Source organism: Cibotium barometz, chromosome 62, assembly GCF_041138505.1.
Source record: "Cibotium barometz isolate CiBa-2024 chromosome 62, ASM4113850v1, whole genome shotgun sequence".
Lineage (NCBI taxonomy): Eukaryota > Viridiplantae > Streptophyta > Polypodiopsida > Cyatheales > Cibotiaceae > Cibotium > Cibotium barometz.
Window position 1 is genome coordinate 31,022,447 of NC_141107.1, and position 26,694 is coordinate 31,049,140.

Below are 26,694 nucleotides of genomic sequence, written 5' to 3' on the forward strand. Positions count from 1 at the left end.
TCGTGGAGAATCCATAGTAGTGTTCGAAAAAAACCCGGGTATAGTGTAATTTGCACTTGCAGATTTTTAAAATTACCTTCAAATTTGAAACTTAAGGGTACAAAAACCTGTATATTTTGAGGGGTTGTAGAACAAAAACCTTCAAAATTTGAAAATTTTCTTTATAAATAATTTCACAATTTTTAGATGAAAGTTTTTTACTTTTTGGGAAAATAGTTTTTTTCGAACACTGATCCATAGACTCTTTGCATCCAAAGTCCATCACTCTTTGTCTTATTACCAAGAGAGTGAGTCAAAAAAAAAAAAGAGAAGAATTTTATAGGTTTTTTTAAAGCGAGAAAATAATATTTACTTTCTAAGGGTTGAGAGAGAGAGAGAGAGAGAGAGAGAGATGTCTTCAACAAAGGCAGGTAATTCTTCGCTCGTAATTCCTGGCCGTCACGGCACGAATGACTAATCCCGTTCGGCGCCGTCTCTTGCTTGCCTTCTAGACTGTTGTACATCACAGAACATGTCAATCTAGACTGTTCTACATCACAGAACATGTCAATCCAAAGAGGAGAATTCAACAGCGGCATCACGTAATTTGTCCATATTTGATTATTTCCAAAAGGCTTCTTTCATCCTCCAAACGTTGTTCTATCTGTCGTCAAAGCTCGCAGTCTCTCTCTCTCTCTCTCTCTCTCTCTCTCTCTCTCACACATACATGCACAGTTCTACGGCTGAATTAAACTGCAGAAACAGTATGATTATGAGCTCGACAAAGCGGCAGGCTGCAGCAGTAGCATATGATATTGGCTGGTTGAAAGCTGATTTCGTGCTCCACTTAACGATCTGCTTTTCTCTTATCGCCTTAATGATCCCGTATAATGCAACGGCAGTTACCGATCAGCAAGATGGTACTCTCCCTTTTGATTCTCTTTAGCGCTGCATTAAGTAGGATATCATAATGCTCACTCATCTTGCTTCAATTGAAAGAATGCTCTGAACCTCACTTTATAGCATGCCTGCTGTTTTTTAAATTAGAATTGCATGATTAGAAGGTCCGAATTAGACACCTCGGTTTATTTTAGGTAGTATCATAACTAAATAACCACCCAAATCAGCAGTATCATCAAATAAATACCCAAATTAAGACACGTTATTATCAGTTTCATCAACACTAATTATCCCATTTATAAACAAACAATCAGAAACCCAATTAGATTAGTTACTCACTGGCAGGGCAGACAAACAGAAAGAGCCATACATCCCAACAGAATTCGGATGAGCAACCGAAACTGTAAATGAGAGTATGCCATCTATACCTACATATGGGTGTATGTATGTGTGCACACATATAGGTGGACATCTTTCCATGCAGATGCATACACGTTGTGAGTACACATACATTTATACACCCAATATACAGATCTATATCTGCACATCTATGTGCGTGCTTTTATACATGCATAAATATAGCTGCACATCTACACATCTGCCGCATACACACACCCAGATGTATGTCTTGATGTGCAGATATATGTGTGAACACAAGCATAAAAACATGCACACGTGCATTTGTGGGCGTGTCCGAGATTCTTTTACTATGATTGAAAATTAGCTCTTTTTGCTTTGATGCAGTGGATGCACTTATTGCTATGCACAGGGCTTGGTCAGGAAAGCCTTCATCCTGGGATACCAGCACAGACCCCTGTGAAGACCAGTGGCTCGGTATCTGGTGCAACAATACACGGGTCGTTAGGATGTAATCTCTTCAACATGAACAAGAGTTTTTTATGCTGATTAATGCTTCTTTTCTAGTATCCTGTTCTAACTAGACAACAAAATCAACATGTGTTTTATCTTAATCAAGTGTATGTTTTGATTCTGCCCAATATTGTGCGTACATGTTTTGATTCTGCCCATCATGGATGCACACAACACACACGCATGCACATACACACGTGTGCTCGTATACACGCAGGTACACACAGAGTACAAAGACGCTTGTGTGTTTGTGCACAAAAGGAGCCAGCTCAATTTTGTGCTTAATAGAGTCAATTTTGTGCTTAATTTTTGGATGGGGTTAATTTGATTATTGACTTCTCCAATGCCCATCCAACAAAAAGGCTTTATCCTCAATCTCATGCATTGAGAAGGGTGTATTTGTTAGTTTTTTTTTCCCCCCCGCAAAAAAGGGGTAAGCTGGTTTTTCAATTCTGATGCTGAACTTATTAGTATATTGCAATTAATTGCTCTTGTGGGTTGATTTTAGTCTCCTCATCAACCAGGAATTGGCTGGAACCCTTTCTCCAGCAGTTGGAAACTTGACAAATCTGACAAATCTGTGGGTTTCCAAACCATCAAAATTGCAAATCTTTATATTTTGAAGCCAGATCCAAATTGCAAAATTGTGGATATTTTATTGGGTTCCAAAGCCCCTTCTTTCCAGAACTTTATTCAGATTTTCTGAGGCCATATTTGTTTTTATACAGGGATCTCTCATCCAATCAAAACCTGGGAGGATCTCTCCCTGCAGAAATAGGCAATTTGACAAGCATCCAGAGATTGTGAGAATCAACATTCCAAATTCTCTCTTTGATATATAGTATATCTCAGTAATACGTGGCCAAGGGGATTTGAGTGATACGATGCAAGGTTTTAATTGTTAAAACATGCCCAGTTTTGTGCAGTCTTGTAACTTCTCAGGCTCCATCCCATCCGAAATTGGGAATATGACCAACTTACAGTACCTGTAAGTACACTTTAAAATGCATGCATGCATCTAATATCTGATGTCATTATTAGATTTTTCTCAGATCAGAGGTTGGGCATGTTTTTCAGTGGCTTGAACAACAACTTGTTCTTAGGACCGCTACCCTCCACCATCGGCTTCCTCAGGGAGTTGATTTGGCTTGATGTATCAAACAACCGTCTTAATGGGCCTCTCCCTGTCTCCAACACAAGCGGCATTGGAAGTGGCTTGGACAATCTCACAAATGCACTACACTTGTAAGTCTTATGTGTTTTTGAAGATGACCTATCATAGGGTTCTGGAAGTAATACCGACCTGCATGCAAAAATCACCAGAAGTCTCATAATGGGGTTCCTGCTTGTTGTGGCATTGATAAATGGTAGCCATTTGCAAGATAATGCGTTTTCAGGGAGAATTCCTTCCTCCATTTGCAACACAAACATGAAGTTGATACACTTGTAAGTGCTAATTGATTAATCATTATCCTCTCTTATTAAAGCTTTGGCAAGACATTAATCACATGGATTGTGCTTAATCAGATTGTTAGACCATAACGAGTTCTCCGGAAGCATTCCATCAACCATAGGGAATCTGCTTCATGCTGAGATTATGTGAGTATGTTAAAGTCTCGCAATTACACAATAGGCTATGATGCCAATCATGTGCACATGCTAATTAACTTTTCCCCTTGACAGATGCTTGGATTCCAACTCTCTGAATGGTACAGTCCCATCTACCATCAACAGTATCACAAATCTCACCACATTGTAAGCCTTTACAGTGGCACCAAGGTGCCTGCTTGCATTTGTTACGGATCAACTGAAAAGCATAAATAGTGTGCTTGTGGTCATGTTCATGAGTCACTTAACTACGGAATTCTATTTGCTGTCACAGGCAGTTAGACCACAATAACCTGACCAGCCAGCTACCAGACCTCTCCAACAACACAAAGCTACAAATGCTGTAAGAGTATTATATATGCAAAGACAAGGACCAATATGTCATTTCTTGTGTATACCCATGCTTTAGCCCATGTAAGGAGGTAGTATGTTGCATTGATGATTTCGTATCTCGCCCATTACAGGACTGTTGGCAATAACCCGTTTGATGCTTCTGCAATTCCAAGTTGGATAACTAACATGACAAACCTCCACCTACTGTTAAGAAGCTTCAAACACCTTTCATTAGTCAGCTCGCCTTGTGTTAGGATGGGCAAAATGTATGTTTGGTGACCTTATTTCAGCTTTCATTACGGTTTGCAGCTCCATGGACTCTGCAAACTTGATTGGCAGCATACCTGCGGAGATTTTTGGATTCGGGCCATATCTTTCCAATGTGTAAGCCTTCGTACATGGAATTGTGTGTGCTTGGTAATGATGGTAACAATCATGGATGAAGAAGCTGACAGAAGTATCTGATTGCTTTTAAAGGACACTTGGATCAAACAAATTGAATGGCACGTTAAACCTTACCTCAGCAAACGCAATGCTGCTTCTTGTGAACCTCACAAACAATGATATCACCAACCTTGACAAAGGAAACTACACACAAGAGTTACTGTAAGTGTTCTTTTTCTTATAAATCATATCCAGATTTGGTTGATTATTTCGGATTCTGCTAAGGTGTGCAGAGGCACTGAAAACCAACTCATTCATACTTCTCAAGGTTTTAGGCCAAACCTACTTGCTAGAGGCCTCCTGCCTGTTTTAGTTTTTGAGTAGATGTTCATGGTGCATTCATCATAGATTGGATGCAAAACATGGGGGGAATCCAGACTTTAAAGAAATAGCTATTTTGGGGTCTAGTTTAGTACATAGACTCTGCAATGGCAGGGCTGAAGACTATGAGGGATTACTAATTGAGCATATTGCCCACACACATCATACTCTAGCCCCTCATCTAGAGGACATGCTCAACACGGCCCTTTCCCATAGTTTCCCACCTTCTTGGTCTCGTAACACCATCATCCCCATCGACAAGGCCAGGGACTCATTGGACTTGAACAACTGCCTGGCCCACACTATCACAGTTCGTACAGTATTGGAAAAACTGTAATAATGGATCTGTATTGGAGTCAGAGATTCACTCCCTAGCAAAGACACAAGGACACAAGGATTGAGGAGAGGTAGAATTCTGGAGGACCTACTCCACCTTGGATCATATCTTCACTCTCTGAGGGCCAATAATTGAGGAGGCTAGGTCGAAGCTACGTGTTTTTCTGCTGGTTTGTGGATTTCCACAATGCGTTTGATATGGTCCCTCAAGCTTCACTCTTGAGACACCTTCCCATTAGAGATGGTATGGGGTGTGATGGCACTATACGAGTGTGTCACATGGTGATGCAGAGCGCCAGGTGGCATCTCTGTTGAGATCATTAGCATGGTTGGAGTGAAACAAGAATGCCCTCTTTTTCTGACATTGCTTGGCCTCTCAATCGATGAAGTTTCCAACTTTTTTGACAAGTTGGGTGTCATGGGTTCTCCATTAGGATTGCACTTAAGTTATCTAGCTTCGAGGCTTGGGGAAGCTTGGAGCTAGGCAGGCTAATTGGCGAGTTGGGCTAGGGATAGACTGACGGGCGGGCACCCAAGTATGGACTTGCGGGCGACCAAGTAGTGTGGAAGCCCGATGACCGGCCAAGAGCCTATAAAGGGTGGCCAAGGTTAGTCAATAGTTCATAGAGTCTCGCGTGTCTTTGTGAGAGCTCTATGGTTAGGAGCCTGGCTCTAGTGCAGACGTGCACCTGCTTTATGCAGCCGAGGCCGGTAGCAATCTCTAGGCCCGCGAGGGTAGCTTCGTGGCGGTATGGGACGTCACGGGGTAGAGATTGGTCAGTACGTCTTGCTAGTCAGCTCAGCTGGCTCGGTGGGGACAACCAAGACTTGTGGGTTTTGCCCACGGTTTTCAAGGTTGGGTGGTGAATCAGGCCTGCACCCCCTTCACATTATTTGGCTTTGTTTTGTAGGTTTCGAGTTTTGTATTAGGAGCGTTCTATGAGGAGATCCTTGGGGATTTGACAGTGGTATCAACACATGCCTCAAAGAACGTGCAAGTCGATAGGTAGAGAAGAAATAGGTCAAAGAAAGAGGTATGAATTAGAGAAGACTGCTGTTTTTTCGTGCATACTGCTGTTTTTTCAGAATTCAGCATGTTATGTTTGCTTCGTTGGAACCCAAGTGGGTTGTGGTCATGGAACGGGTTGGTTTGTTAAGCAAGATGTTTTATCAGCAAAAGCGAAAGAGAAAAGCACGAGTCTGTGGGCTGTGTGAACCAGTCGGTAGTGTGAACAGGAAGAGAAAGAGAGAGAGGGAGAAGGAATCTGAATTAGTCGGCTGTGCGTGTGAAGCAAGTAGCCAGCCCAGTCCGCAAAGGGTAGGAAACCATCGGGCAACAGGTTTGCAGACGCATCGAACCACCATAGGGGTGTTCCTGTTCTTCGCAGGTGATGGTGAAGGGTTTCCTGCAGTCGCCAGGCGTCATGGCAGCCGAGAATCCCCACGAATCAGTCGACGTGTAGGTGGCGTGCAGGTCAGTAGCGCCGCTGCCAAACGGCGATCGTAGTTCTGCAGGGAAAAAAAAGCGGAAAGCGATCAGCGATCAGCCGACGGGTGGCAGTGGCTTTTGATATTTTAGCCTTCGTTTTTCTCATGTTGCTTTTCGTTTTTAGAACCTATATCGAGGGGTTTTAAAAATATTAAAACCAAAAGTGTGTTTTTTTTAAAAAAGCATGTGATTTTTTAAAGCTTCTATGTGACTTTATATGTGTAGCTTGTGTGTTTTTTAAAGTGTTTTTTTGCAAGCTTCATGTGTGCCTTTTATAAAAGCCCTCAAGCATGGGTTTTTTTAATTAAATAAAAACACAAAAGCAACACATAAAAACACATGTTTTTTGGGAGGCCTATAAAATACGTTTAAAGTGGGCTTCTTGTCGCATATCTCCTCGTACTCTCTAGCACTCTCCTTACTTATAGCCAAGCTTTTCTCTCATCTTCAAGATGTCGACCCAAGAATCGGAGATGGAATCCATTCCCAAACATGAAGACCTGCCAGCTATTGAGGCCATGGCGATCTTCTCGAAGATTTTGTAACCAAATCTGATTTTTCAAGAGTTTAAAGTTTCTTTCTTAGCTTCTTTCTCGGAATGCCAGGCACAAGGCATCACGCAGATATAGGCTTTACGGAATTCCATCTCTTTATTGACCACTACCCTGTCTACTCTCTCAAGCATGGATACCTTGGTATGTGCTTTAGGCCCCAACATTACTCCGAAACAGTTTGGGGGTGAGCAAAAGCAGTGTACTAAGGAGATTGTGGACAAATGGCTACATAAGTGGCAGGTCCACTTCCAGTTTCATCCATATAACGATGGCAAAAAGATTCAGTTAGCAGCAGATTTCCTCTCAAGAAAAGTTTTGCTTTGGTGGAAAGAACTCAAACCTAAACCAATAACCTGGGACCAATTTGAAGAAGTTTTCAAGAAAGAATTCCTCAAGAAGGAAGATGACTACGATATCGTTGCTGAGTTTGCCAGTTTGACCATGACTTTACAGAACCTCACTTATGAGGTCTACCTCCAGAAATTTAGAGACTTGCAGATGAAAGCTACAAAGATGGATTCTACTACTCTTTTGGGTTTCTTCGTAGCTGGTTCACCCAACTCGTACCATTTACACGTTAAAAACAACAAATGCAAAACTTTGGATGAGGCCATTCATTTTGCTCGTATTTATGATGATACAATGGTCTCTTCGAAATCTAAACCCGTGACCGAGCAGGGGAACAAGCACAAAAGAAAGTTTTCCACGCCGATGGCTCGCACGGTAGAAGGAAATTCTTCGGACCAACCTTCAAAGAATTCTACTTCAACTTCAGTAAAGAAAAACCATCTTCTCAAGGCTTTGAAGCTCAAAACGGAGGGACGTTGCTTCATCTTTGCGAAGAAAAAGGACATATGCGTAATGAGTGCCCGAAAGAAGAAGGGTGCAAAGACCAATGCAGGACCCAAGACAAAGGTAGCCAACCAGTTGTCTTTGACATGTACTTGAGTCACTGTACTTTCTCACCCTAATTCATATTCTGATTGTTTGTTCAACTCTAAAGTTTTTGGCTTGCATGGTCTTCTCCGAGTTTATGGAGAAGTGAATGGCCATAGAATCCACATTCTTTTGGACCCTGGTAGCTCACACAACTTTGTTAATTACAAACTTGTGCAGAAATTGGGTCTTGACACAACACCTAGCGATCATACCTATGAGGTACGCTTACCTGCTCTGCGGGTCAGCAAGTATGGGATCGAAAGGTGGAGCAGCTACCGATCCGGATTCAGGACTATGAAGATATTCTGGAGTCTTGTTATTAGGGATTGAGTGGTTTAAGATCCTTCAGGTCCAAATAGATTGGTCTAGTCATACTTTTTCTTTTGAACATAGGAACACTCATATTGTATCTTAGGTGATTGTATCCATCCCTCTCAGGGACCTCTTGTAAATAACATTGATTTTGGAAATATAATGGATTCTTATTTGTATAATGCTTTACACTGTGTCTTGATTCCACTTTCTTTATTTCTCATACCTACTATGGATGTCAATGAATTAAGTGTGTTTGAAAGCAAAGAATTAAAGAAGTTACTTGATTCATTTCAAGATGTATTTCCTAAGGATCTGCCATCGGTCTTACCACCCGAAAGGGCAGTAGATCATCGTATTAATCTAGTCCCTTTGCTCAACCTGTTAGCATTCCACCTTACAGGATGAGCCAGGCTGAGGAAGGTGAGTTGGCCAAACAACTCGTAGATTACTGAGGATGGGCTAGATCCATCCAAGTAAATCACCTTCGGGTGCGCCTGTCTTACTTAGGAAAAAGAAAGACAACACTTGGAGAATGTGTAGATTACAAGCAATTGAACAAACTGACAATCAAGAACCATTATCCTTTCCCTAGATCAGGTGACCTGATTGACCGTTTAGCCAGAGCGAAGTATTTCACAAAGATAGATTTACGTACTGGCTATCACTAGATATGTATTCATGTGAAAGGCACGTCGAAAGAACCACCTTTTCGACTAGGTATGGCCATTACGAGTTTCTTGTATTACCTTTTGGGTTAACTAATGCTCGAGCCACTTTCGAGCAAATGATGAACGATCTTTTTCGTGAACATTTGGAAAAATTTGTGGTTGTGTTCCTGGATGATATTTTAGTATATAGTCGTACTCTTGAGGATCACGTTAGACACCTCACGATTGTCTTAACTATTTTAAGACAGAATTGATTGTATACTAAATTAAGTAAATGTGAGTTTTTTATGACATAAATCATTTACTTGGGACACAAGATCACAAGAGATGGGTTGAGCATTGACTGTGACCAAGTTTAGAAGGTTCTGGCCTGGCCTATACCGCAGACAGTGAGACAACTTTGTTCTTTTCTCGGTTTTGTTGTTTTTCTTCAGAAATCTGTGCGGGATTACTCTCAGCTCACACTACCAGACCGACTTGTTGAAAGGTCGTGGACGTAAGTCAAATCAACCTATCACTTGGAATAATGATCTGGATATGGCCTTCAGACTTTTGAAAGATAAAGTCAAGGAAGCACCTACCTTAGCACTACCCCCAATACTAGTCGGCCTTGTGTTCTTGAGACTGATGCGAGTGACTACGCAATTGGGGCTGCTCTATTTCAAGATGGTAGACCCATTGCTTTCGAGAGTAGAAAGCTAGACGACACTCAATCTGGTTGGCCAACCCTTAAGAAGGAGCTTTATGCTGTCATTCACGCTCTCAAGTTTTGGAGGCATTATTTATATGGTTCCAAGTTTGTAGTATTGACATCAGTGAATCAAATATGTGTGTGATTCCAATGATTTGCAAGGAAGAAAAGCTCGATGGGCTGAGGTAATGCAAGATTTAGATTTTGAAATCCGTTATCAAAAAAGGGGTCCATGAATAGTGTAGTAGATGCGCTTAGTCAGATTAGAGAGGTGAATACTTTGTCGTTCACCGAGATTTCTACTCACTTATTTCAGTCATTGAGAGGGCTTTGCGCTTAGTCAGATTAGAGAGGTGAATACTTTGTCGTTCACCGAGATTTCTACTCACTTATTTCAGTCATTGAGAGGGCTTTGCAGGACTGATAGTTATTGTGGTCCATATTGGCAGAGGTTCCAGGACGGGAGCTCATTGATTGACCAAGACTCAGTGAACTGAGCAACCTACCATTTAGGTTGTGGGAGGCCAGTGGTTGATTCGGAATGGTTTGCTATTCCATAATGACAAAAATTATGTAGCAAAGGTCCCAGACATTAGGTCTAAGATTCTTAAGGAGTGTCATGACGCCCCTTCTCCTGGACACCCTGGGGTACATAGGACATTAGCTTTAGTGAAACACACTTTTTATTGGCCAAAGATGAAAGGGTATGTAGAATATTATGTCCTCAAGTGTCAGGTTTGTCAAGCAAATAAAGCTGAACGCTTTAGACAGGCTGGAATGTTGCATCCTTTGCAAATCCTGGGTAATAAATGGGAAAGTATTTCCATGGATTTTATTATCGGATTGCCAAGAACACGTAAAGGCCACGATTCTATTTTGGTTGTGGTGGATCGCTTAACAAAAATGGCTAGATTTTTAACGACAGCTACGCAATTAGCAAGGCAGTTTATCGAGCAATTGTTTAGAGACTGTACGGATTAACGCAGGACATAGTTAGTGATAGGGACTTTAAGTTTACAAGTTACTTTTGGAGGCTTGTTTTTGAGAAGTTGGAAATAACTTTGAATTTGAGTTCCTCAGATCATCCTCAATCTAATGGCTAGACTCAAAGAGTGAATCAGATTTTGGAGGATATGCTTTGTGCATATGTCTCCAAAAGATAGAGTTCATGGGAGGATTATCTTCCTATGTTAAAATTTGCATATAATAGTACTAAGCATACGAGTACAGGTTTTGGTCCTTTTATGCCTATGTACGGTTTTTAACCTAGATCACCTATTACCATGGATTTTCAGGACTTCAGCATGACTCAGTGTAGTACGTAAATTTTTACAAGATATGCAAGAAAAGTTACAAGTTAGCAAAGGAATCTATCAGAAGTGCTCAAGACAGAGACATATTTTATTCTAATAGACATCGTTTACCCAGAGAGTTCTCTGAAGGAACGATGGTGTATTTGCGAGTTCCGAGAAAGATTTCGAGACTTTACAGACAAGTCGAGCTCTGCAATTATCCCCTAGATACTATGGAGGATTTGCCTTCTCATGTGAAAGTTCATCCAGTATTTCATGTCAGTAGACTTAAGGAAGTACTGGTTGTTGGAACAGACCGATTAGTTGTCCCACACGAACCAAAAAAGATACTTGGATTTTGTGAAAAACGATTGCGAAATACACTACTCACACGGAATACAAGATCAAATGGAAGGATCGTGCTGAGGAGGATGCTACATGGGAGACATTGACTACCCTTCAGAGGGACTACCCTGGGTTTTTAGTGAGCTCAAGAGAGTGAGCTCTTACAGAAAGGGGAGTATGTCATGTGCAGAGAGTGTATCTACCATGTGCTACACGCACACAAGACTAGTTTTGAGGCTTGGGGAAGCTTGGAGCTAGGCAGGCGATTGGCGAGAGCTGGTAGACTGACAGGCGGGCACCCAAGTAAGGACGGGCAAGCGCCTAAGTAAGGACGGGCGAGCGCCCAAGTGTGGATGCCTGATGACCAGCCACAAGAGCCTATAAAAGGGTGGCCAAGGTTAGTCAGTAGTTCATAGAGTCTTGCGTGTCTTTGTGAGAGCTCTATGATCAGGAGCCTGGATCTAGTGCAAACGTGCACCTGCTTTATGCAGCCGAGGTAGGCAGCAATCTCGAGGCCTGCGAGGGTAGCTCCGTGTGGCAGTATGGGACATTACGGGGTAGAGATTGGTTAGTACGTCTTGCTAGTTAGCTCAGCTCATGGCTCGGTGGGGACAACCAAGACTTGTGGGTTTTGCCCACAGTTGACAAGGTTGGGTGGTCAGTCCAGGCCTGCACCCCCTTCACGTTATTTGGCTTTGTTTTGTAGGTTTTGAGTCTTGTATATTAGGAGAGTTCTATGAGGAGATCCTTGTGGATTTGACAGTAGGGACATGAGAAGTGTGGAATGCCAGTGTTTCTTGATCGTTTCTTTCACATGGGCCCCATACAAACCAACGGATGCAACCATTTCAGTATAGTCTAAATACACCTCTACTACCCTCTCACCCACACAGATATTGACAAGCTCATCCATTCCAACCTCCTTCACTTGCGCCCTCATACTACATGGCTTGCACTGCTACACTTGTCCCTAAAGATGCAGTCCTACTGAGACCACTTTCTGTGGGTTACAAAGGATGGCTTCATTCAGAAGCTTGACTATCTCCATAGACGCCATGCAGACAGTGATGGGTCGGATCCAAGTTTAATCACACCGTCTAAGAGTGGAGACAGGGAACCAACTTAGCTTAAAGATCAAGGTTCTCTAGACAAACAATGGTGGTGGTGGGTACATCTCAAACACATTCATCTCCTACTGTCAATTTGAGGGCATAGTTCACATCAATACACCATCCCCTACATGCTGCAGCAGAATGGTGTATCACAGAGAGAGAGAGAGAAGAAACCGGTCCTTGATGGAGTTGGTGAGATCAATGCTCCAGAAGACAGTTGGTCTGACGCTTCTATTGGCAGGAGGCTGCTCCTACAGCATGTTACCTGCTGAATAGAATACTCTAAAAAGTTTATAGCCTGTGGTTCCTATCGTGCCTCCTCCAATAGTGTGCCACAGACCTTTATTTATTCCTAAGCCATACTAAGAGGCCTAATAGCCCTAAATGGACTCTTTCATTGGCACCTCGTACCAATGTTAATTAGCAAGCAAGTCTTGAGTATGAGCATTGTTCTCCCATGAAGCAAGCAAGTCTTATGAGCATGAGCATTGTTATCCCATGAATGGGATGTTTAGCCCAAGCTTGTGTAATTTGGTGACCCTTATGGTAGTTTAGACAACACTAGCCACCCCGCCAGAACTCCCCCAATGACCTGAACATATTGCCTCAACTTGAAGGGCTTCCCATCCACCAATAGTGGCATTGCCTGAATATATATATTGACACTGAAAGCTACTTGTAGGACCAGCTCCCTGTGTAGGCCCAAATAGGCCTCCCACGCAGCAACCCAGCTTGCATGGGTTGGTGGAGAGCATGCAATATTTGTGATCAGCCACACTGATCGCCCTCCCACCATCGAGATTGACCAACCAAGCACCATGCAGCCCCGATTTTGGTACCATCGATAGCTGTGGTCCGTTAGTCTCACAGTGCACATGCATGAATACAAGACAGGGAACCAAGCATAATACCATTGGCATGAGCAGCCCATGAAGAAGGGAGGGCCAAGACCACCTTTAAATTTCGTCACACGACTCCATAGTTCTGCTTTCTTCTTTTTCAGACAAGCTGGGCTTTGATACCAACTATATTATCCTCATGATGAATTGCCAAGATCAACCTCCCAACTATAGGCTTGCTATTATGAACCATCCTAGAGCTTGGGAGAAAAAAAGGTTGGGTTTTTTGCTATCTTCTTTTTGATGCAAGCTGGGCTTTGATACCAACTATATTATCCTCATGATGTATTGCCAAGATAAACCTCCCAATTGTAGGGTTGCTATTGTATGCCACCCTAGAGCTTGGGAGAAAAAAAGGTGTGTGCACCACCATAGCATTAGGCCTTTAGATCTCAAGACCACCTCAATGATAGACCATCACCATGTGCACCATCCCATACCACACATGATACCAAATAGACCACTACCACGTGTTCCATCTCATACCAATCTCCACACATGATACCAGTCTCCAAGCTCGGCATCCTCAAGGGCTGTCTAGATTCATACCCACACAAGGGGCTCAACATTGCGTTTCGAGCCCAACCCTTGGTTATATAGGACTTCACTGCCAATTTTTATCCAAGCAAACTTATGAACTCTCTCAATAGTGAAATGCTAACTTGGCATAACTCATTCCCATGCTAGGAATGTAACATGATCCACCACATTTGGACATCCCACCTCCAAGAGTGTAGGGGGACAGACTAAAGATACATGACATTGGTTGTGTATTGTACAGCTTCTATGTAACTCCATGTCTACCCTACATGTGTGTATTTTCTTGGTGCTTGTAATAACTGGCATGTGCCTTTACCAATGCTCTCAACTCTTCCAGTTTGATCATAGGTCTCTATTTCTCAATATATTTCATCCACACACACTGAGGTTCCATGGCCAAGGACATACATGAGTGGCTAGATGCTACTTTGTATGGAGTCCCGATGATGCCAAAAAAAGAGTCATTTGAAGTGGCAATTGCAAGAATTCCTCCCATTTTGACTCTTGGTCACGTATATATCATTTCAACACATCAAAATTTAGTTGATTATCTATCTCTGTTTGACCATCTGACTATGGATAAAAAGCACTGGAAAATTGAATCTATATATTGAAGTTGTTGATGAGAGCATTGCCAGCATCGAGCTAGTGAGATCCCGGCTCGCTTGCCCTTGGGTCCACGACGGGTTGCCTTCATTTGGGTCTCCGAATTACGTTACTAAGCCCAAGGAGGTAATCACATAGTATAACAACCCACATGGCACAAAATTCAAGCATTCAATAGCATTGATTTCATTCATTCTCTTGACATGCCAAAGAAATGACAAGTAGGAAAAATTCAACAACGATGCAAGTATGCTTTTGTACAACATGCTCATGCAAGTTGTTTCAAGAGCTTCATCATTATATAACCTACAAAATAGAAAGGACCAGACTTATCCAACCCAATGTCCATTTGTAGGCTAGTACATCACCTACCATGATTCCCTTTTCTCCTATTTTACTTCACAATGGTTGACTATGGAGTGGACCGAGCTAGGGTGCATGGGCCACTTTGTCTAAGGGCCTCTCAGTAGTGAGCATGAACATCCCAAGGTGGCTCATCTTGAGATCACCAAATCCAAATCAAAAGGACCTAAGTTAGGGCTGGTCAAGCGCCTAAGACTTGCCATTCTTGTGGGCTCTGATTCCAATCTTCTTTATTAGCTTTTATTTCATCTCTTTAACATAACCATTGCATAAAGACATCATTGCAACACTTATATTTCTTTTTACCTTCTTTCCATGAAAAGTTAAATTCTCGTAGTAGTTTACATGTTTTTTTTTAAAAAAAAATATTTTAAAATTCCCTTAATACACCCACTCAACAATTTTCATATCAAAACGTAACTTTGTTACTTAAATAATATTCTTAATTACCATCACTTACAAATTAGTAGGAACAACAAGACGTACACTAAGGGAAGACAATCCTTTTTACTCACGCACACCAACTAATGAACAAATGAAATCTCCCTTTTATCTCCCACTCTCACAACATCCCTATTTTTTCTCTCATAATACAAGATAGGGAAACCATAGCCTATGCTATGTCCAATTATATACAATTAGTTTATCTTCTCTCATTACCAATTTACAATTACAAATAACTTTTCTCTACAAAACCATAATCCTCATTAACCATCTAAATCTTCAAATGTAGCACCATATAGAAAAAAACTACAATAAGAATTACTCCACTTTATTTAATAGATTAGGAAAGGTATATTATCTCTAATCTTCTTGAAATGCACAAAAGATATGCTTAAGCTAATTAAAAGTTAAGAAAACATAAAGAGGGAAGAATTGCTATACGAGAGAAATTCTCACAAATACCCTAGAGAATTGATCAAAAAATAGCTTAATCACACAATTTCACTTGTCTACTTATCCTAATCATTAAGCCTAATTTCTAATCTTAATTAATTATTTTTATTAACTTAATTCAAGAGAAAGGATCTCTAATTACAAAATTAAGAGGAAACGAGAGAGAAGAATAGAAAACTCTAAGAAATGGTGTCTTGGGGCATTATACTGCACTCCATAGCACATTAGCAGCATAATTAAACCCTAGGAAAAGCTTAATTAAGATAAATTGATATAAAAATCCACAAAAAACCAAAAAATTACTTACAATGCGTTTGGCTTAACTTTGGGAGAGCGGGAAGTAGTCTTCTAGCTCCAAATACTGCTTCAAAATCACCCAAGAGTGAAGGGGGTAGGAGTAGGAGGCACTAGGCAACAAGAGGGAGGTTTAATTGTGACAAAAAACAACACAAAGGGGCCAAGGAAGTAGGCGTTTTCTTTTGCTTGAGTATAGGGAGAAGAAGTCTCCAGACAACCCAAATACATCAGTGTGGTCACACAAGGAAAGGGGATCGCACAGGTAAGATTAGAAGCCTCTTGCCCTTTCCAGAAGGAGGTATGATGGACACATGCTGGGGTTGGGTAAGAAATCCCCCTAAGAAGGTTGCCCAAGAAGGTCCCTTATTAATACGGTCTGGTTATAATCTGTGCATACCTAGGAGTCCGAATGGTCACTTACATTGGATAAAAAATTCACATTTTACAAAAATCACCAAAAATAATAAATTTTAATTTTCTAAAATAAAATTTTGAGGTACTGTGACCGATGCTAGCGGTATTGTTATTGGTGTTGTCTTGATGTAGCAAGGCCATCAGGTGACACGTTTATAAGTCTTGAAAGCTTCAACTAGGCGAGAAGAACTGTCCTACCCATGATTTGGAGCTCTTGGATGTGGTTCATGTACTTAAGATATGGAGGAATTACTTGACCACCATTGATCACAAAAGCTTGAAGGGGATCTTCTCTCAACATTCTTAACATGAGAAAGAGGAGATGGTTTGAAATACTTCAAGAGTTTGATATTGGGATTAAATTCCATTTAGCAAGTCACCTAGGTTATGCTAAGACCTATGCTTCATTTGATATAAGGAGATTAGAAACAAGATCCTCTCTAAAGCACATGATATCCCTTTAGTAGGTCACCCAGGTTATGCTAATACCTATGCTTTAGTTAAAAGGAGTTTCTTTTGGCCAGGTTTAAAGAGGGATGTGCTGAATTATGTAAAGCAATCAATTTGTTGTCAGAAGACTAAAGCAAAAAGAGTTAAGGCTTTAACCCTTAGAGATTTTACATATGAAGTGTGAATGTATGAGTATGGATCTTATTACTAGGCTCCCGACGTCTATGCAAGGTGGATATGATTCCATCATGGTTGTGGTGCATAGATTAACTAAGGTAGCCCATTTAGTACTAGTCAAAAATATCTTTTCAGCGGCGGTTGACATTGCCCATATTTTTCTAAGAGAAATAGTAAGACTTGATGGATTTCCTCACTACACATCATCAATGTGACAAGGATACTAAGTTCACTTCTCGGTTTTGGACTATGTTACTTTAGGTCATCGATACTCTCTTAGATATGAGGCCGTGCACTCACTTAGATATGAGGTCATGGGTACTCACTTAGATATGAGTAGGGTTGTTTAAGTTTTGAAGCTTTAACACAGGTTGACAAGAAAGTAACATCTATAGCTACTTTGACATTCTAGCTCCTTCTTGAGTTGAGAAGGGAATGGTGTAGATACCTTGGCATAGTCTTTTACTAGAAGAGTAGCTCCTTCTTAAGTTAAGAAGTAAGCAATTTAAGTTAAGAAGTAAGTAATGTAAGTTAAGAAGTAAGTGATATAGCTATATTGGATTAGTCTTTTACAAAGATTCGACACCATCATGCTAAACCCAAGAAGGGTAGCTCCTTATTTACCTGAGAAATAAGTAGTGCAACTATCTTGGAATAGTATTTTACAATGATTTAACACTATCATGCTAAACCCAAGAAGCTTCAAATATCCTTTATCAACATATGAGTAGGCTAATTAATTATAGCTTGGATCTTAGTAGGATCCACATTTAACCCTTCCTTCTAAACTAACTAACATATTCAACTTTGTTTGTGAAGAAGATATATTTACTCTTCCTTGCATACAACTTTGTTTATGACTTTGGAGGAGGCTAATTAATCATAGCTTGGATCTTAGTAGGATCCAGAGTTAACCCTTCCTCCTAAACTACCCAAATATTCAACTTTGTTTGTGAAGAAGGTACATTATCTCTTCCTTACATATAACTTGTGTTGCCTTAGAGTGTCCAAAATCTTCCAAAATCTTCCTCACCTGCATTTCATGCTCTTGTTCATCCTTAGAATACACCAAAATGTCATCAAAGAATACGAACACAAAATCATCCAACTCCTCTAGAAAGATATCAAATATTAGTCTATTGAAAGTAGATTGAGCATTTGTTAACCCAAAAGGCATCATCTTGAATTGAGAGTGGCCCCCATAACGGGAATTGAAGGCAGTTTTTTGAATATTTTGCTGTCAAATCTTGATTTGGTTACACCCAAATTTTAAGTGTATTTTAGATAAGTACTTGGCACCATGCAACCTATCAAAAATTATCTCGATGTGAGGAATATGATATTTATTCTTGATGGTGCATTGGTTAAGATCTATGTAATCTAAAGGCCATCTATTTTCCTTTGGAAGAGAATGGGGTGTTGTTCCCTAAGGTGATAGAATAGGCTGAATAAACCCTTGATTAGTTAATTGAGAGCGTTTCTTCTTTAGCTCAATTTCCTTTAGGACTACAATCTTATAAGCTCTTCTGGACACTAGTGGCTAAGAGCGAAGCTCTAACTCTATCACATGATCTACTTCTCTACAAGGTGACAATTCCGCAAGATCCTTTTGAGAATAGGTCTGCATACTTACTAAGTTATTGAGGTTCCCATTTTGGAGATTTTTTCATTAGTTTTATTCAGTTTCATAACATACACGCTAATATCTTTTGAAGACCTTCGACTAAGCAGGCAGCCTTAACTATATATGCAACATAGTCTTGCCATGAACCCCATTACCTTGAACACTACTGAAGGATGCATCCAGAAAAGATACATATCCCATATTACAATAAATGTTTGCATCATTCCATACCCAAGATGCCATTAAAGATTTCCAAGGGGATATCCTTGAAAGCTTGAGAGGTAGGATGGCTTTAGAGGCCGAGAAATGGAATCTTATCTCTCTTTGACTTATAAAGCTCCAAACATCCATTGGCCATTTCTATCTTTAATGACTTCTTAGTTCCTTTAGCCTTAATACCAAGCATCTTCAGACATTAAGGAGACGTAATGAGCGTGAACTGCCAAAACCAATTAAAAGGTGAAAATTTATACCTTTAAGTGTTGCTAGAATCTCGATAACATAATATTGTCTATTTGGCTCTTGAGAATCCACAATTGCATGAAAATGGGCCTCTTCTTCTGCTTGATCTTCTAGAGTGACTGCATGATCTACAATCCTGCTAGTTTGATTGTTTCGAGGGTTGGGGAAAGAGTTGACTAAAGGGATCGGATGTTCATTTGTCGTAGAAGGGGGAGGTGAAGTCGAGGGTCTTCCAGACTCATGAGACTTGTGGTTATTATCAAAACACATGGAGCATTGGTTCTCCTCCTCGGCCTTTTGAAGAATTTCAAGAGTAAGATTTGAAAAGGAGGGAGGAGTATATCAAGCTGTGAGGCCTTGAAACGTTGGTCAATATCAGATTGTCCACTTCCAGGAGGAGGAGTATGCTCTCTATTCAAAGGGTAAGGTTGGCTGGAGGCTTAACTTGCCCCAACAAGCCTACCTTGGCTCCGCATATCTTCTTCTTTGGACTTAGGTTGGAGCATATTAGAAAAGATGGAGCGTAGTTAAAAATCTTCAATTTTGAGAATTTAGCGAATATCCTAGGCTAGCAATAAATTGTCTTATTCACTGTGCCTCGATCAAGGGAGGTTTAGAATTAGAAAGATGGATAAACTTCAAATGATACACATCCAGCTGTCTACCTCTTCTTTGACATTCAAGAAAATAAGCTAGGCTTGACATGTGAACCTCCACCAATGGACCATAAAGCTTTAGGCAAGCTATGATTGATTTGCTAGTTTCATTATACCCAACCTTGACAAAACAATCTTCTATCAGTCTATCCACTTGTTGTCGAGAGTCTTTCCCCTATGTTGGGGCCTTTACTTGAGAATGTCCTAGTTTGGGCTCCATGAGGCCAAAGATCTCAGAGATCATCATGTACAACACCTTGGAAAACTCCACTGGCTTGACGAGGCATGATTTTGGAAAAAAAATAGAAGAGAGTATAAAAGTTTTTAGATAACTTAATAGCCCTTTAAAGAGAACAAATACTTACAAGTAAAACCTTTATACACAGAAAAACATTTACATCATTTAAAAAGCTTGGAAAGCTTATTTATATACAAACGTTTCCTTTTCCAGGTCTTTCTAAAAATCCCCAAGACCACAAAGCCTCCCAATCTTTTCGAGAACTATCTTATGGGCAGGGAGGAGCTGCCTATGAGCTCGGAATTTCCCTACAAAAGATTTCATTCTCTAAGGCACTGTCTGTATCTATAACTTAGTAATAGTCAATGAGTCCAGCCTCCTTCTTATTCATGACACATGGTGATCTTTTGAACTAGCATTTCTTATATCCCCATGGGGATCTTCATAATACTTGTCGTCCCAAATATGGGTCTCATGACTACTCAACCCCCATTGTCCTTGAGTATCTCCACTTCACGCTTCATGATTATGCTCTCTTTCTTGTAAATCATTTACCCATTCATTGTAAAGCCCCCCCTAGAAATACGTCACTTGGCCTTCTAGCCATAATTCCTAAAAGATAACAACTAATATTCTTAGCTTTATCATTCTTTTTCTAAAATATTTTTGTAACCATCAATTTGCTATGATACCACTAGTGAGGCCTCAAACCACCTTCCCTTCGGGGTCCACAACCACTTGCATGCATGGGTTGCCTCCACTTGGTTCTTGGAATTTCGTTATCAAGCCCAAGGGAGTAATCGCATAGCATAATAATCCACATGGCACAAAATTCAAGACTTAAATAGCATTGATTTTGTTCATTCTTGACATGCCCTGAGAATAATACAAGTAAGAAAAATCAAACAACCATGCAATGTATGCTATATTTTGTACAACACGCTCATGCAAGGCTCTTCTAAGAGCTACATCATCATATAGCCTGTAAAAATGAAAGCAACAAACTCATCCGCCCACCTATCCATCGTAGGCTAGTATGTCAACCACCACACTCCTCTTTTCTCATGCTTTACTTCATGACGCTTGGACTATGGGGTCGACTGAGCTAGGGAGCATCATCACCAAGGGGATGCTTCATGTGAGAGTCTCTCACCAAAGACCCCAAATATCCCAAGGTCGGTAATCCTAACCTCAACCAATCCAAACCTAAGCACCCAAGTCAGGGTAGGTCACGCCTTAGAGTCACCGTCATTCTCCTCACAACGAGCGCAAACTCTCTCGCCACCATTGTCCACCTTATCTACAAACTCTGATTCCAATCTTCTTTATTAGCTTTTATTTCATCTGTTTAACATAACCATTGTGTAAAGACATCATTGCAACATTCTGAAACCAATTTATTCCTTTTTACCTTCTTTCCATGATTAGGTATATTCTCATAGTAGTTTGCGTGTTCTTTTAACATTCCCTTAACACACCCAATCAACAAGCTACATTCAAAAGAGTAACTATGCTACTCTTAATTACCATCACTTGTAAATTAGCTGTTCAACAAGTCTACCTAGATTAAGGGGGAAGACAATCTTTTTTCTCACGCACATCAAGCTCTCTACTAATGAAGAAACGAAATCTCCCGTTTATCTCCTATGCTCTCATAATACCCCTATTTTTTCTCTCCTAAAAGATAAGAAAACCATAGCTTGTGCTATGCCCAATTATACATAAATAATTTATCCTCTCTCATTCCTAATTTTATAATTACAAAGAACCTTTCCCTACTTAAACACTGACAAAACCCTAACCATAATTAACTATACAAATCCCCAAACACTACACTATATAGCAATAACCACACAACAAGAATTACTTTACTTTATTTGAGAGATTAGGGAAGGTAGATTATCTCTAATATTCTTGAAAAGCATAAAAGAGATGCTTAAGTCAATTTAAAATTAAGAAAACATAAAGAAAGCGAATAAATTTTACAAGAGAAATTCTCACAAACAGCCTAGCCCTAGGAGGTAATTGATTAAAGTTTAGCTTAATCGAACAATTTCACTTCTCTATTTACCCTAAATCATTAAGCCTAATTGTTATTCTTAATTAATAGTTTTTAAACTAAATTTGTGAGAAAAAGGTCTCTAATTACAAAATTGAGAGCAAAAGAGTAGAAAACTCCAAGAAAAGGCCTCGTGCGAAAATATACAGTACTACATAGTACATTAGCAACATAAATAAAACCTAGGAAAAGCTTAATTAAAATTAAAATAAAACCTAGGAAAAGCTTAATTAAGCTAATATACTACATAGTACATTAGCAACATAAATAAAACCTAGGAAAAGCTTCATTAAAATTAACTGCTAAAAATTCAGAGAAAAACCAAAAAAATCCTTAGAATGCATTTGGCTTGACTTTGAGAGAGCGGGAAGTAGTCTTCTAGGTCCAAAAATTGCTCCAAAGTCACCCGAGAGTGGAAGGGGTAGGAGTAGAAGGCACTAGGCAACAAGTTAATTGTGACAAAAAGCAACTCATAGAGACTAGGGAAGTAGGCACATTTTTCAACTTGAGTATAGCGGCGGGAAGAAATATCCAAACAACCCATATATAGCAGTACGAGGGTGGGTATGGTCAAACAAGGAAAGGGGATGGTGAGAGGTAAGGTGACAAGCATCATGTCCTTTCTAGAAGACACATGGCTAGGGGATGGGCAAGCAAGCCCCTTGCATAGGTTTCCAAAGCAGATCCCTTATTAATAAAGTCTAATTAACTAAGGTTACAATTTGCGTATTCTAATGGTACTTACATTGGACCAAAATTTTAACCTTTTACAAAAATCGTCAAAATAATTTGTTTCTAAATTTTTTTAAATAATAATAATATTTTTCTTACTTTCCTGCTAATATACCATACCTAGCTTAAAATCAAGATCTATCATCATAACTCATAATAATGACTAGTTCTCGAGGGAGTCACTCATAAATATATAAGTGTAACACGTGGGTTCAATAGAAGGGGGTTTTAAAATCCTTTTTTAACACATTTTTTACATACAAAAGGGTACCATTTAAAGGGGGTATTTACAAATTGAATAGAAAAAGGGGGTGTTTTATTCAAGAAAAAATTACAGATAAGGGGTTTTTAAATTAGGCCTTGAATGCATGTGATATAGAGAGTTTACATATAGTGAACCCCCCGAGGACTAGTTAAAAAAAAATTCTATCTATTTATCCAGTAAAAATTCTCTAATATTTACCACACCGTTGTCTTGCAAAGTATATAAAATGACTATTATTGTATGAGTCTGGAAATCAAAAAAACAATTTTATATTTCTTTGTAATGGGCAGCTTAAAGAATATTCCTAGCCATCAAGCTCACAAGTTAGAAAACTGGGGTTTTATACATGATATAGAAAACTGGGGGTTTGTTTGACAATGAAAACACTCTAATGCCTTCAATCTTTATTGAGACTTCAGTTCAAGGCTAGTTGTTTAGTGTACTGATAATCTGTTTGTTGATTTGATCCCAACAGACTGAATGGAAACCCGTACTGTACTGATAGTAATCCAACTGAATGCACCACAGTGGAATCAAGCACACCCCCTACTGCTGCACCCCCAACTGCTGCAATTACATCCGCTCGCCCTGTTCTGGCAGCATGTAGCTTTGATGCAATGAAAATCCCCCTATTGACAAACAACAGTATTTCGAAAATGGAGCAGGAACTTGCGACTGGGTTGAACGGCAGCCAGTTTCTTCCAGGCCTCACATTCCAAGACACCCAGGCAGTGGTGGATGTTGTCTCCTCTAATGCAGTGACAATATCAATTTTCCCACCTAACAGCACAACTCCATGGTCTTCAAGCAATGCAATGCTCATCTCTTATGTTCTCCAAAACCAGGATATTCAGTTCCCTTCAATCGGTCCTCTGATATGTGGGTTCAAGAGCTCGTCTGGTAAGTCATGATCACTTAGCATGCTCACTCTCTTCATCTCTTCACCCTAGTCTTGCATTCAAGATTCTACATGCAGCCTGGTTTTCATTACATTCATGCAGCTTAGTTTTGTTATGATTGTTGTAGAATTGTAGAGAGAGCCCAGGAGCGCGTAGTAGATTGAAGATAAACACCATTAGATTGACGATAAACACCATACCTACACAGACATGCACAGAGATGAGAGCGATAGGCGAACCCACTTGATTAATTAGTTAAATGAGAGATTACATCTTCTCAATAATGGAGGGTGGCGGCTGCATGGAACTGCATGCACCGCATGACATGAGGTTTAGCATCGCGTAAATATGGACATATTCCAACAATTGTTTGTGATGCAGAAATTGTAGAGCACAAACTGAGCACAGGTGCCAAAATCGGCATTGGAATCGGAGTAGCTGTTTTTGTGATTGCAATACTGGTGCTTGGGGTTTATGCCATGAAGCTAAGAAGGCGAGCTGTAAGAGCAGAGAAGCTGAACAAGCCCTTTGGTGAGTAGCCCTGGCACCTTTTGTAGCTTACTGCGCTACTACTAGCCTATGCATTCATCACTAATAATTACTGCGAAAGTCTGCTCTCTTTTTCACCCACCATCCAATTATGATTAAGCTTTATAATCACTATCCAAGGGTAGAGATGACTTCTGTGGTCTCATTATCATAGATGAGCATATTTAATTTCACTAATTAAGAAGACAAATATGGACGCTTGGACTCCATTTCAAATCTCTAAACCTTAACTGCCTTTTCTCCCCAGCTGCTTGGATTGCAGCTGGTCAAGAAGAGACTGCAGATATTCCCCGATTGAAAGGTGCCCGATGGTTTTCGTTAGAAGAAATACGCAAGTGTACAAACAACTTCAGTCAGAGCAATGAGATTGGTGAAGGAGGATATGGGAAGGTATGGTTTTGTATCTTCACCCATAAACATCTCTTGATATTGTTAGTCAGGCTTACTTGCAATGTGCTCACTTTGATTGTCTTTTTTCTTTGGTTTAACAGGTCTACAAAGGCTTCCTCTCATCAGGAGACCGAGTGGCCATTAAGAGAGCAGGTGCTGACTCTTTGCAAGGTGCTGCTGAGTTCAAGAATGAGATAGAGCTTCTGTCTAGAGTACATCACAGGAACTTGGTGGGTTTGATTGGATTTTGCTTTGAAGAAGGCGAGCAAATGCTTGTGTACGAGTATATGCCGAATGGGACATTAAGCGAGTCCCTAGCAGGTACTGTTGGTAATTGTTCTGGATCAACATCAATAACTCTACATAAGGGTGTAGCCCAGAGTTGTGAAGGGTGTCTGAATATAAATGGGGGTGCCTGAGTTCAAGCTCCATTGGCTGCAGTTATGTTGCCTATCATTAGCGTATAACACTCTTAAAAGAAAGACATTCAGGCATGATTGGCATTTAATTGTAAGTAAGTAAAGTGAACTTTTGCCAATGAGGTGATAGCTCAAGTGGTGAAGGCATTTGCCTAGGACCAAGAGGTCCTGGGTTCTTAACCCCCCTCGGTGTTTCCCCGGCTATATCGCCCATGGTGGGCAGATAATTAAGCGCCTACGGGCAGTGGATAATCAGTAACTATGGGAGGATCTTGGGCCTAAGGCTAGTCGGTGGGGTTTTTAAAAAAAGAGTAAAGTGAATTTTTTTTGCTTCCATAGGTAGAACTGGACTCAGGATGGACTGGAATAGAAGAATTGGGCTTGCCCTAGGTTCTGCAAGGGGCATTGCTTATCTGCACACTGAAGCTAATCCACCCATCATCCATCGAGATATCAAGTCAAGCAACATTCTTCTAGATGAGAAGTTGGTGTCCAAGGTTGCAGATTTCGGGATTTCGAAGCTCGCGCCCGATGGGGATGGAGTTGCCTCTTTGTCCACACATGTGAAAGGAACAATAGTAAGGATGCGAGTGGTGCTTACCTAGTGTACTGCTGCATGAAGCTTGTGATGGTAGCCATAACACACATATTTTTGTTTCAATGATTTGCAGGGATACTTGGACCCAGACTACTATATGACCAACCAGCTCACCGACAAGAGCGATGTATATGCTTTTGGTGTAGTGTTGCTTGAGGTGGTGACTGGAAGGCTACCCTTTCAGGGAGGCAAGTACATAGTACATGAGGTGACAACAGCACTTGCAAAAGGTGGCATGGATCTAGTATTGCAAACCTTGGTGGATCCTGATCTCACAGACTATCCACTCAACGCTTTGGAAAGACTAGTGGAGTTAGCACTAAACTGTGTGCAGGGTAGTCCAGCTGATCGGCTTGCCATGGTGGAGGTAGTCAAGGAGCTCGAGCGGCTTGTGGAAGTGAGGCCCACAATGATAGCCATGAACACAGAAATGGATGAGGAGCGCAGGGAGTTATATGGAGAGGGCTTACCATTCATGCAACAAAGCCATGGTGCTTCATCATTTGAATACAGTGGGAGCAAAGATGGAATGGTTGGCCCAGTAGAACCCAAATGATCGAATATAATTGGGGTTATTGAAGGCCAGCCCAATGCATGTGCAAAGCCATGGTTCAATCCACAGAAGAGAAGCTTCAACCACTTTGATTGTGAGGTGGTCTATGGGTTTCACTTTGATTGTAAGGTGGCTATGGGTTTCATGTTGGAGAACCCACCATGGAGCTTTGGTTAGCCTTGAGGTTGTAAATTTCATTGAAAGCACTGCTGATTTTTCAGCCTCACGTTCTTTGGATTTTGTCATCATCCCATGCCTTTCGTTATGCTTTTCTTTCAGACACGACCTTTCTTTTTTCCCTTATCCCATGCCTTTCATTATGATTCTTTTTTTACTAGTGACAAGAATATACATTTAGAAATGTTAAGTTGTGATCTTGAAGTTAACAATATTGCCATATCATGGCGTTGA

General features: G+C 40.5%; 1 protein-coding gene across 3 annotated transcripts; it reads left to right on the top strand.

The window, feature by feature from the left end:
* The first annotated feature begins 465 nt into the window (after positions 1-465).
* LOC147604360 (leucine-rich repeat receptor protein kinase HPCA1-like) lies at positions 466-26,694 on the top strand. 3 transcript variants are annotated; one of them, XM_086795486.1, is made up of 19 exons: positions 466-899; positions 1,624-1,747; positions 2,258-2,329; positions 2,478-2,552; positions 2,666-2,737; positions 2,827-2,994; positions 3,121-3,195; positions 3,277-3,348; positions 3,433-3,504; positions 3,632-3,700; positions 3,822-3,896; positions 4,000-4,074; positions 4,168-4,296; positions 23,351-23,775; positions 24,156-24,305; positions 24,571-24,713; positions 24,815-25,034; positions 25,472-25,710; positions 25,804-26,694. In XM_086795486.1, the coding sequence occupies exons 1-19, from the start codon at positions 707-709 to the stop codon at positions 26,284-26,286; spliced, it is 2,931 nt and encodes a 976-aa protein (XP_086651612.1). In that variant the 5' UTR covers positions 466-706; the 3' UTR covers positions 26,287-26,694. The 3 variants fall into 3 exon arrangements, with proteins under 3 accessions (XP_086651612.1, XP_086651613.1, XP_086651614.1); XM_086795487.1 differs by lacking the exon at positions 466-899 and having other exon boundaries at positions 1,626-1,747; positions 2,274-2,329; XM_086795488.1 differs by lacking the exon at positions 466-899 and having other exon boundaries at positions 1,699-1,747; positions 2,676-2,737.